This window comes from Polypterus senegalus, chromosome 2 (genome assembly GCF_016835505.1).
Source record: "Polypterus senegalus isolate Bchr_013 chromosome 2, ASM1683550v1, whole genome shotgun sequence".
NCBI classification, from domain to species: domain Eukaryota; kingdom Metazoa; phylum Chordata; class Cladistia; order Polypteriformes; family Polypteridae; genus Polypterus; species Polypterus senegalus.
This window is the reverse complement of record NC_053155.1, coordinates 312,714,282-312,727,000: the sequence shown is the minus strand read 5'-3', so window position 1 is coordinate 312,727,000 and position 12,719 is coordinate 312,714,282. Positions and strand designations below refer to the sequence as shown.

General features: G+C 42.8%; 1 protein-coding gene across 2 annotated transcripts in view; it reads left to right on the top strand.

Moving 5' to 3' along the window:
• Positions 1-12,719, top strand: part of myo16 (myosin XVI) — a 743,507-nt gene that overhangs the window by 299,412 nt on the left and 431,376 nt on the right. For both annotated transcript variants that reach the window (XM_039745919.1, XM_039745918.1), the window contains exons 9-11: positions 3,148-3,298; positions 4,457-4,607; positions 11,562-11,672. In XM_039745919.1, coding sequence (XP_039601853.1) covers positions 3,148-3,298; positions 4,457-4,607; positions 11,562-11,672 — 413 coding nt within the window. The remainder of the gene's footprint in view (positions 1-3,147; positions 3,299-4,456; positions 4,608-11,561; positions 11,673-12,719) is intronic.

The window sequence follows — 12,719 nt, the reverse complement described above, 5'->3', positions numbered from 1 at the left end:
ACGCTAAGGAGATGCCGTCGGATCATCTGCTGTCTTTCTCCTGCTGCTGCTGGCGAGCAGCCTGCTGTGTTTGTCTTGCTGCCCGTCGATCATTTAAAAGCCTGTACAGCAGCTGTCTTTTTGCCACTTTGCGTCTCTGCCACTCGCGTTGTGAGGGGGGGCTTAACACACGCTAAGGAGAAGTGGTCGGATCATCTGCTGGCGACCTGCGTGTTCTGCTTGTCGTTGTTTAAAGAGCTGGAAGCACATGAAGTGTGTCTGTTCCAACAACTGCTAGGTTAGATGTGCGTGAATTTGTTTTAAATGTTGTCTCACTGCTTTGTCTCGCGTGACATTAAAGTGTCTCTCGCAGGATGTCAAATTGTCTTCTGAGAAGATCACGTCTCGCCTCCCTAGTTTTTTTATAATACAGATATATATATATAGGGGAGCACAGTGGCACAGTGGTAGGAGACCTGGGTCCGCTTCTCAGGTCCTCCCTGCGTGGAGTTTGCATGTTCTCCCCGTGTCTGCTCAGGTTTCCTCCTACAGTCCAAAGACATGCAGGTTAGGTGGATTGGTGATTCTAAATTGTCCCTAGTGTGGTTGTGTGTGTGTGCCCTGCGGTGGGCCGGCACCTTGCCCAGGGTTTGTTTCCTGCCTTGTGCCCCATGACCCTGTAGTTAGGATATAGCGGGTTGGATAATGGATGGATATATATATAATTATAGTAAAAGAAATCAACCTCGGACACACAACTGATTTGGTGCAGCCACCCATATATTGTACCTAGCTGCAATTGTTAATTGAAATCACACTGATGTGTTCAGGACGAGTTCTCAACATGAACTGATGAGTACTGGCAAAGATGGCAGCTTTAAAGGCCATCAAAGGAAAAGGTGTCATCTTATGTCAGAACCCGAAGTGATGTCATTCTTGGGGCCGGAACTGGAAGTGACGTCTTTTTGGTTGTCGGAACTGGAAGTGATGTCATATATGAGAAATCAGGCAGGTTTTCTCATATCTGGTCTGCTGAGAAAATAGAGAAAGGTTTAATGTATCTGGCTGCCCCTTGGCCTGGCATGGAATTACCTTCTTTATAATAATGGTAATGGATGGATGGATTACTTTTGTGTTCTGTTATTGTGTTGGCATCGACCAAGGGAACACATAGGAACACACACGTCCAACAAAGAGATGTTGGGGCACCAATGAGTCACCACTTTTAATCTCTCTATATATATACACTCACCTAAAGGATTATTAGGAACACCTGTTCAATTTCTCATGAATGCAATTATCTAATCAACCAATCACATGGCAGTTGCTTCAATGCATTTAGGGGTGTGGTCCTGGTCAAGACAATCTCCTGAACTCCAAACTGAATGTCAGAATCGGACAGAAAGGTGATTTAAGCAATTTTGAGCGTGGTATGGTTGTTGGTGCCAGACGGGCCGGTCTGAGTATTTCACAATCTGCTCAGTTATTGAGATTTTCACGCACAACCATTTCTAGGGTTTACAAAGAATGGTGTGAAAAGGGAAAAACATCCAGTATGGCCTTGTTGATGCTAGAGGTCAGAGGAGAATGGGCCGACTGATTCAAGCTGATAGAAGAGCAACTTTGACTGAAATAACCACTCCTTACAACCGAGGTATGCAGCAAAGCATTTGTGAAGCCACAACACACACAACCTTGAGGCGGATGGGCTACAACAGCAGAAGACCCCACCGGGTACCACTCATCTCCACTACAAATAGGAAAAAGAGGCTACAATTTGCACAAGCTCACCAAAATTGGACAGTTGAAGACTGGAAAAATGTTGCCTGGTCTGATGAGTCTCGATTTCTGTTGAGACATTCAAATGGTAGAGTCAGAATTTGGCGTAAACAGAATGAGAACATGGATCCATCATGCCTTGTTACCACTGTGCAGGCTGGTGGTGGTGGTGTAATGGTGTGGGGGATGTTTTCTTGGCACACTTTAGGCCCCTTAGTGCCAATTGGGCATCGTTTAAATGCCATGGGCTACCTGGAGCATTGTTTCTGACCATGTCCATCCCTTCATGACCACCATGTACCCATCCTCTGATGGCTACTTCCAGCAGGATAATGCACCATGTCACAAAGCTCGAATCATTTCAAATTGGTTTCTTGAACATGACAATGAGTTCACTGTACTAAAATGGCCCCCACAGTCACCAGATCTCAACCCAATAGAGCATCTTTGGGATGTGGTGGAACGGGAGCTCCGTGCCCTGGATGTGCATCCCACAAATCTCCATCAACTGCAAGATGCTATCCTATCAATATGGGCCAACATTTCTAAAGAATGCTTTCAGCACCTTGTTGAATCAATGCCACGTAGAATTAAGGCAGTTCTGAAGGTGAAAGGGGGTCAAACACCGTATTAGTGTGGTGTTCCTAATAATCCTTAGGTGAGTGTATATATATACAGCAGACAGCTTGTGATGTTATCAGCTCAGCTTAATTTTTGACCTCATCTCTTATAGTGTTCTCATCATACAAATTCTCTTACTTTTATCAACAGCCATAACATACCCAGACTGTAGAAATATGGAAAAACTTTTACCCTTACTCTGTATGCGTGGCTTTGAATGTTCCAGCTGAGTAAATCAACTTAACTTCGGAGTGTATGAAGCTCTCCCAAATCCCTTCCAAAGCTATAAGTCAATATTTATTTTTCTCTCTTTGGAAAATCATGTTTAGTGCCAGCTCATTTTCCAGATTGTCCTCTCCTCTTGGGTAGATTTATGGCAGATGAAATTTAATGTCAGTAAGTGTAAAGTATTACATGTAGGAAGTACAAATGTGTGGTTTGAATGCACAATTGGAGGTCTAAAAAGGAAGGAAGTTTTTCTCCACACAAAGAACCACAGACACGTGGAATAAGCAACCAAGTAGTGTGGTTGGCCAGAGGAAGGACTTTCAAAACTCGACTTGCTGTTATTTAAGAATTAAGTGAGTAAGTCTGGCAAGCTTTGTTGGGCTGAATGGCCTATTCTCATCTTAATTGTTCTAATGTCCTCCAATTTCTACCGCTAAACTGCCTGTGCGTGTTTATTGTGGGCACTGGTTTGGCTGCACTACACTCTCATGGGAGTGACCTATGTTGCTTCTCACAAATGTGATTTTCTGTTCTTTTTAGATATTGCAGCTTCACGTTTTATTCGAGAGATGCTTTTAAAAGCTGAAGCCACATGGGAACAAAGAGCAGAAAACTCTTCCACCCCCCTTCTGACACCAGAGGAGACCTATGAAGAAATTGTTGAGGATGTTCTAATGCCAGCAAAAAGACTGTAAGTGGAGAGAAGGGTATGGGCAGACCAAACTGGGCTGTAATATGTAAAGTATTATCTACGCCTCAGTTGTCAAACTCAATATTTCTCAATGTTTTTTGGTGTCGTGACCCACTTTCTTCTGTGTCTTCACAACCCAGCAAAGGTGCGACTGCCTCGGTGAATCGAGTGAGAGTTTTTGAGCAGTGACCCACTGCGAAGTGAAAGGCACTATAAGATTGAAGTGAAAGGCACTATATAATAGAAATGAAAGACACTATATGATAGATAGATAGATAGATAGATAGATAGATAGATAGATAGATAGATAGATAGATAGATAGATAGATGTGAAAGGCACTATATAATAGATAGATAGATAGATAGATAGATAGATAGATGTGAAAGGCACTATATGATAGATAGATAGATAGATGTGAAAGGCACTATATGATAGATAGATAGATAGATAGATAGATAGATAGATAGATAGATAGATAGATAGATGTGAAAGGCACTATATAATAGATAGATAGATAGATAGATAGATAGATAGAATTAAATGCACTCTATAATAGTCTATAATTCAGTATGCTTTATTGAAATTCCTTGGTTAGAATGGCACTTTGTTTATTTACCATTTACCTTATCTTATATTTTATATTAAAATATAAATTTTAATTTAATGGCTTGCGCCACCACCATCTACTCAAAGCACCGTGATGTTCCAACAGTGATGGATGGATTAAAAGCCAGAAGTCTGTATGACCATCAGCATCAAGTGACTCCGTGAGAACCCTAACTACAAAGAGGACTGTTTCATTTATGTGAGGTAGAATGCCCAGAGGGGACTGGGCGGTTCTGTGACCTCTGAACCCCTGCAGATTTTTTTCTTTTTTTTTTCTCCAGCCGTCTGGAGTTTTTTTTTTTCAGTCCACCCTGGCCATCGGACCTTACTCCTTTTCTATGTTAACTAATCTTGTCTTATTTTAATTTCTTATTTTGTCTTTTATTTTTCTTTTCTTCATTATGTAAAGCACTTTGAGCTACTTTGTGTATGAAAATGTGCTTTAGAAATAAATGTTGTTGTTAAAGTTTACTGCCGCCCTATGCCTACTGCTATCGTTTCCTTTGTTTTTATGTCTTTTAATGCTTTGCCTTACCTTTCTTATCCTGCAGTAATCCGTTCACTCTGCCCATCTCCAAGCAAGACAGCCTACTTGAGAAAGATGCGATGTTCAGAGACTCGTCTTCGTCTGCATCTCGACAGCCTTCTCAAGACAATGGATGTGACAGCCCTTTGGTGAATGGCAGGCACAACACAGAACAGGTAAAACATTTCACTAGTCTATGTGCCCAGGTGTAGCAGTGCGCCTGTGGGCAGTTTATTTAATTTGAAGAACTAACACTAAATATTCCAATGGTAGGCGGTAATGCTAGTTTACAGTAAATGGACGCGGCCCACTCTGCAGTGTCCTGACACGATAGATGTCCTAATATTCAGGAGACTTGGTTAGTTGGTTTGAATGTCGGAGCATTTTTACATTTTCTAGTCACTTCACCCAAGAGTTCATTGTCCCATTTTTGTCAAATACTATTCTTGTCACAGTGAGTCATATTCAAAACTAACAGTGACAACAGAATGTAATTACATGTACTAGTAATGAACATGAAGTACGTTTTTAACATCATTTTACCATATAGTGTGGCTGAAGTTGCCTCTGGTTATGTGAGGATTCCTTTGCTGTTGTTAGTTTTTTCAGGTTGGGGGTCTTGTGAATTCTGTGTGTTTAGATAGATAGATAGATAGATAGATAGATAGATAGATAGATAGATAGATAGATAGATAGATAGATAGATAGATAGATAGATAGATAGATAGATAGATAGATAGATAGATAGATAGATAGATAGATAGATAGATAGATAGATAGATAGATAGATAGATAGATAGATAGTTTGTTAATCCCAAGGGGAAATTCCCATACTCCAACAGCAGCATACTGATTAAAAACAATATTAAATTACAAAGTGATAACAATGCCGGTATAACAGACAATAACTTTGTATAATATTAACGTTTACCCTCCCCGGTGGAATTGACGAGTCGCATAGTGTGGGGTCTCCTCAGTCTGTCGCTGAAGCTGCTCCTCTGTCTGGAGATGATCCTGTTCAGTGGATGCAGTGGATTCTCCATGATTGACAGGAGTCTGCTCAGCGCCCGTCGCTCTGCCACGGATGTCAAACTGTCCAGCTCCGTGCCTACAATAGAGCCTGCCTTCCTCACCAGTTTGCCCAGGCATGAGGCGTCCTCCTTCTTTATGCTGCCTCCCCAGCACACCACCGCGTAGAAGAGGGCGCTCACCACAACCATCTGATAGGACATCGGCAGCATCTTATTACAGATGTTGAAGGATGCCAGCCTTCTAATGAAGTATAGTCGGCTCTGTCTTCTCTTGCACAAAACATCAGTATTGACAGTCCAGTCCAATTTATCATCCAGCTGCACTCCCAGGTATTTATAGGTCTGCACCCTCTGCACAGTCACCTCTGATGATCACGGGGTCCTTGAGGGGCTTGGGCCTCCTAAAATCAACCACCAGCTCCTTGGTTTTGCTGGTGTTCAGGTGTAGGTGGTTTAAGTCGCACCATTTAACAACGTCTTTGATTAGGTTCCTGTACTCCTCCTCCTGCCCACTCCTGATGCAGCCCACCATAGCAGTGTCGTCAGTGAACTTTTGCATGTGGCAGGACTCCGAGTTGTATTGGAAGTCTGATGTATGTTGGCTGAACAGGACCGGAGAAAGTCCAGTCCCCTGCGGCGCTCCTGTGCTGCTGACCACAATGTCAGATCTGCAGTTGTGGTTCAAATTTCTTATAAAACATAACATGTTTCAATGGAGTGCCCAGTCTGTGCTGAATTTTCAAGCTGAAATTGTTGGCCACATCCAGACATGAGAGATCGCGGATGATTGCTGCACTTTGCCAGTTAACTATAGTGCCAGATAAACGTTCAATCCTTATCATTATAATGGGCAAACTTAACATAAATTACACAATGACATTATGATACGTCCTTCTTTCAACAGTAATTCGGCCGGTGTTAACGGTTGTAGATATTTTTCAGGATATTGTAAATTGATGTTTTCATCTTCTGCACCATCACCACCAACTGTTTCAGCAGAGTCCATTGATACGTATTTAACTAATTTGCTGTGTAACCGATCATCAGTTTTCCCGTTAATTCATTTGACTTCATCGTTTCTTGGTACTCATTTCTTCTGTTGATAACCCTTCGGGATGAAATTCTTCAATGAGATTTGGACATAATAAGTCTTCTTTAATTGGGAACTTAAAGTGAAGAAAACGTTAAAATTTATAAGAGCTGAGAGTGCAGGAAGTGTGTCTGACAAAAGTATTTACACCAATGAGAGGTGAGAAGGCCGTGGCGTCCCGTCTCAAGATTTTCTTTTATAATAGAGAGATAGATTACTCTACTTTCCCCTTTTGTGTTATTAATGTGTAGCCTTTGTCAGAATGCCTCAAATCTCACAGACTTACCCCTCTTTATCAGGTATTGTACTTTATAACTTCTCTCCATCTTCCCTTCTACATTTATAACCTCAGGCAGGTGGGTGTAGTAAAAGACAAGCAGGAGTTAAGTTACACTTTAAATAATGTATTGTTGATAATATTCATACATAATAACAAAATGCAAAGTACATTTGAATACTGGCAACCATACAACCTGATAAATGCTGATGTGTAGTTTCATGCGGCACACAATCTTGTTAGTTATTTATAATGTCTCTAGTTAAGGCAGCGTTTCTAGTCCGCTTTCTTCAGAACAGGCCGCATGCCTGTCTCAATATGGCCGCCGAGCTGTGTTGTCCTTTTCAGTTCATGGTGTGTGAGATGCTCCTTCATGATGATGGTGTGTGTGTGCGTGAGAGAGAGAGAGAGAGAGGGAGGGAGGGAGGAAGGGGTAAAGCAAGCAAATGTATCGATTTTTCTGTCCAGCCCCTACAGCCAATATGGCATTGTGGTACTTGAAGGCTTCTGATACAAGCCAATTCCAAACAGCCACACTTCAGACCAATGGGGCACAGAATACCTTCACACCTGCCCCCCAAAGCCATTTGTTAAGGTTAAGCTTGCCAGCTAGATAGTCGGCTTCCCCAAGCAGGGGCTGACTGAGAGAGTCCCGCAGAGAATCATATGCCAAACTGGTTTGAGGCACTTGCCCTAACCCTGCCGTCAAATTACAAAAAGACTTAATCCTAAATTGGGGTAGGGGTACTTAACCATACAAATAAAGACATACAAAATATTTATCAACTAACTAAAAATGCAAAATTTCACATCACAACAGAAAGATAGATAAATAAATAAGGTGGGCTGGCGCCCTGCCCGGGGTTTGTTTCCTGCCTTGCGCCCTGTGTTGGCTGGGATTGGCTCCAGCAGACCCCTGTGACCCTGTAGTTAGGATATAGCACGTTGGTTAATGGACGGATAAATAAATAAATAAATAGAATGTGTAGATTCACTTGTGATCGGGTTGATCAAAATACATACAAAGGTGGTGAGAAATGATTAGCAGTGCCCTGTGAGACGAACGATCACACCCCCTAATCTTATACCACGAAAGGGATGGCATTCCCTACATAGGGTCCTTCTTCGGAGGCACATACTTAAATGTTCCAAAATGAACATTAACAACGAATATTTACAGCAATTAAGATGACAGACATGTTATATGAGATAAACTAAATTATGGCGGCTATGGGAGAGTAAATATGTGCCATCTTGTGCTGTGTTCCGTTTATCTCAGACTAGCTGTGCCCCGCGGTTCTGCCCGTGTAGTAGTTAAACAGGACAAAGGTTAACGATTAACAAACAAACAGGTATGGCTAGCTAAGTGGAGGCATGGTGCGATCCAACACATGGCAAGAGGTACCCTGACTCGAATGGTTGTTGGCACGTGAGCGAGGAGGGCACCCCACTCCTGATGTCATGCTTCCCCCTGCCCTTGGCCCGCAGTATCTCTCTTAGATATGTGCAAATAAATTGCTGCTGCAAACAAACTATGATACTTAGTGTGATGAGAGAAGTCGCAAAATCAACTGGAATGTTCAAGCAAATTATAGTAAAAAACCTGATCTCTTTCGCAAGCTAAGTGGAAGCAAGGCACGCTCCGAGGCTGGCGTGTGAGTGAGGAGGGCCCTGCCCAGCTCACCACTCCTGATGTCACTCTTCTCTCTCAACCTCGGCCCACCGGCACTGTCTCGGTTTAGCGCAATAATGTGCTACTCAATTAGCGGGAATAAATCACTCCTGCAGGAGAACTAGGATACTTAGCTTGATCAGAGAAGTCACAAAATCAACCAGAATGTTCAAGCAAATTCTAGAAAAGAACCCGATCTAAATCTATTATGTAGTTCTCTCGTGAAAAGCGGACAGACATACAGACAGTTATTGGATTTCATATATATATAGAGAGAGACGATGATCAAATTTGTAAAATACAAACGTTTCCTTTTTCACCCCCTCCGGGGTGGAATTTGGAAAAATCCTTTCTTAGTGGGCACCTATGTCATAAAAGGAATATATCTTCCAAATTTCATATTTCTACAACCAATGGTTGAGGCTGGGTGTTGATATGTCACCCAGACAGTCACCGTACTCTTTTATATATACACTCATCTAAAGGATTATTAGGACCACCATACTAATACGGTGTTTGACCCCCTTTCGCCTTCAGAACTGCCTTAATTCTACGTGGCATTGATTCAACAAGGTGCTGAAAGCATTCTTTACAAATGTTGGCCCATATTGATAGGAGAGCATCTTGCTGTTGATGGAGATTTGTGGGATGCACATCCAGGGCACGAAGCTCCCGTTCCACCACATCCCAAAGATGCTCTATTGGGTTGAGATCTGGTGACTGTGGGGGCCATTTTAGTACAGTGAACTCATTGTCATGTACAAGAAACCAATTTGAAATGATTCGAGCTTTGTGACATGGTGCATTATCCTGCTGGAAGTAGCCATCAGAGGATGGGTACATGGTGGTCATGAAGGGATGGACATGGTCAGAAACAATGCTCAGGTAGCCTGTGGCATTTAAACGATGCCCAATTGGCACTAAGGGGCCTAAAGTGTGCCAAGAAAACATCCCCCACACCATTACACCACCACCACCAGCCTGCACAGTGGTAACAAGGCATGATGGATCCATGTTCTCATTCTGTTTACGCCAAATTCTGACTCTGCCATTTGAATGTCTCAACAGAAATCGAGACTCATCAGACCAGGCAACATTTTTCCAATCCTCAACTGTCCAATTTTGGTGAGCTCATGCAAATTGTAGCCTCTTTTTCCTATTTGTAGTGGAGATGAGTGGTACCTGGTGGGGTCTTCTGCTGTTGTAGCCCATCCGCCTCAAGGTTGTGCGTGTTGTGGCTTCACAAATACTTTGCTGCATACCTCGGTTGTAACGAGTGGTTATTTCAGTCAAAGTTGCTCTTCTATCAGCTTGAATCAGTCGGCCCATTCATTCTCCTCTGACCTCTAGCATCAACAAGGCCATACTGGATGTTTTTCCCTTTTCACACCATTCTTTGTAAACCCTAGAAATGGTTGTGCGTGAAAATCCCAGTAACTGAGCAGACTGTGAAATACTCAGACCGGCCCGTCTGGCACCAACAACCATGCCACGCTCAAAATTGCTTAAATCCCCTTTCTTTCTCATTCTGACATTCAGTTTGGAGTTCAGGAGATTGTCTTGACCAGGACCACACCCCTAAATGCATTGAAGCAACTGCCATGTGATTGGTTGATTAGATAATTGCATTAATGAGAAATTGAACAGGTGTTCCTAATAATCCTTTAGGTGAGTGTATGTATATAGAGAGATTAAAAGTGGTGACTCATTGGTGCCCCAACATCTCTTTGTTGGATGTGTGTGTTCCTATGTGTTCCCTTGGTCGATGCCAACACAATAACAGAACACAAAAGTAATCCATCCATCCATTATCCAACCCGCTATATCCTAACTACTGGGTCACGGGGGTCTGCTGGACACAATTCCAGCCAACACAGGGCAGGAAACAAACCCTGGGCAGGGCGCCAGCCCACCACAGGGCACGCACACACACACACACACACACACACCAAGCACACACTAGGGACAATTTAGAATCGCCAATGCACCTAACGTCCATGTCTTTGGACTGTGGGAGGAAACCCACGCAGAACATGCAAACTTCACGCAGGGAGGATTCGGGAAGCGATCCCAGGTCTCCTAACTGAGAGGCAGCAGTGCTACCCACTGCGCCACCGTGCTACCCCACAAAAGTAATCTATATATCTAAAACTCTTTTCACGTTTGAAATAGAAATTACGTATGACCACAGAAGATATTATAGTGCACTCGCGCACGTATAACTACAACAGTCAGGTTACACAGAGAAAGTGAGACAGAAGCAGATCGAGAGAGAAGACTCACAGGCTCGCTGGTCAACGTATACGACAATCACAATTGAGGGGCTCACAAACACCTGAACAACGTGCTGAACAGAATCGAATTCGACGGATGCAGTATTCACAGACTACCACGTCACACAGGCGTCAGGGTCTTTATAGGGAGGGATTCAATTATAACATTGAAAAAGATTATTGCTTACATCCAAAAGTTACAATAGGAGAAATGGACATCATGTGTGAGTACTGCCAAGCACAGAGGGTTACATTTGAATCACGTGGGATGCGTTGTTCAGATGGCATTAATGGCGTTGCCTCATGAGAGCCACAAAATGTTCCCTTCCACTCAGTGAGCGAACCCACTGGGTAATCTGCTAGTATGAAACATAAAATGAAATAAATCTAGCCAGGGATTGGTGGTTTATCCCCATCTAGTGGGCATTTTTGGAAGTGTTTTGGAAATTTTTGGGACTTAAGCGCTATGAGCACTCCAAGCTCAGAAAAGAGTTGTATTTATTAGGGACAGGGCTTTGGAGGTTCTCTTCTCCCTTTTCTGGGCTTTACCTTTTCCATGCTTTTTTAATGATAGTTTTAGACCTCAGACCTTTCTGAAGGTTGTAGGCCTCGGGCCTTACTTTAAAATCTAAGGACATGAGGCCCAACTCACAACAGCGATGTCCTCTTGTTTGTCAAACTTCTCATGTGAAATGTCTCGGTGACTTGCTCACGCACCACCAAATTCGCTAGTCTCAAACATCGAACTCAAACTGACAAATAGATTCTTATCTTCTTCTCATTGCAGATGAAACTGATGCCTCCAGCGCCCAATGATGACTTGGCCACTCTGAATGAGCTGACCGACAGCAGTTTACTCTACGAAATGCAAAAGCGCTTTGGAAATAACCAGATCTATGTAAGTACAATGAAGGAGTGCTCTTTGGCACGTGACACGTCGCCCATTTGCTTTTACAGGCCCATCAGTTTTCTGTGGGATCTGAAATGATCGGCCTTAACCCTTTCATGAAATGAACGTACTTGAATGTCTCCCAAAGACAAGGGACTGCTGATCAGTGAAACAGCCAGTTCTTGATTGACATATCGTTTTGTGAAACGGACACTAATATTTGTTTTACTGGCAATCTTGTAATTGTGAAACGTAAAATGTAAACATTTTTTGGAGATTTTAAGGTTTTTTTGTGGTGTTTAGAATAGGCAGGCATTCACGTATGGCTGTGGTTCATAGTAGAGCACCAAAACTGAAGTAAGCTGGATGGAGACCTGCCACCAGTTTGCAGTTTCCATGTCAAATGGTTGTAGGCTGGAGGTCTTTTCCAGCCTAGGTGTGGATGTGTTTCATTTTTCCAGATGACAGCAACTGCAATGGCACTGTGGGCTGGAGTGGTGGAATCCAGTCATGCGTCATGGCAGAAAACAGAGCTGTTAATGGGTGATGATATCCTTGATGGGTTTCTAGGTGGTGAGGGAGATGACTTTGGAGTTATGCACTTAGTCTCAATACTAAAGCGGGAGTGTCTGGTGTTAGCCTCACAATTGGAAAGACTCAAGTCGCTGTATGTCGGAGGCCAGCATGGTCCAGAGGCTCTGAGTCACACAGTGGGAACTGGCTCCAGAATTGTGTAGTGACCATAATGGCAGAAGAAGAAAAGTCGGTTCAGTATATGATGTCTGGAGAGCACCTGCTTTCAGAACTTAGTAAATTCCACAGGTATGGGAATTCTGAGACCGATATTTATAGACTGCTGTCCAGATTGTTCACGGCACCCAAGATCAGATAAGTGAATTGCCCACTTTGAGTCATGTTAATTTGTAATAGATAGATAGAAAGATAGATAGATAAATAGATAGATAGATAGATAGATAGATAGATAGATAGATAGATAGATAGATAGAAAAGGCACTATATGACAGATAGATAGAGTAATATTATGACAGTGAAAGA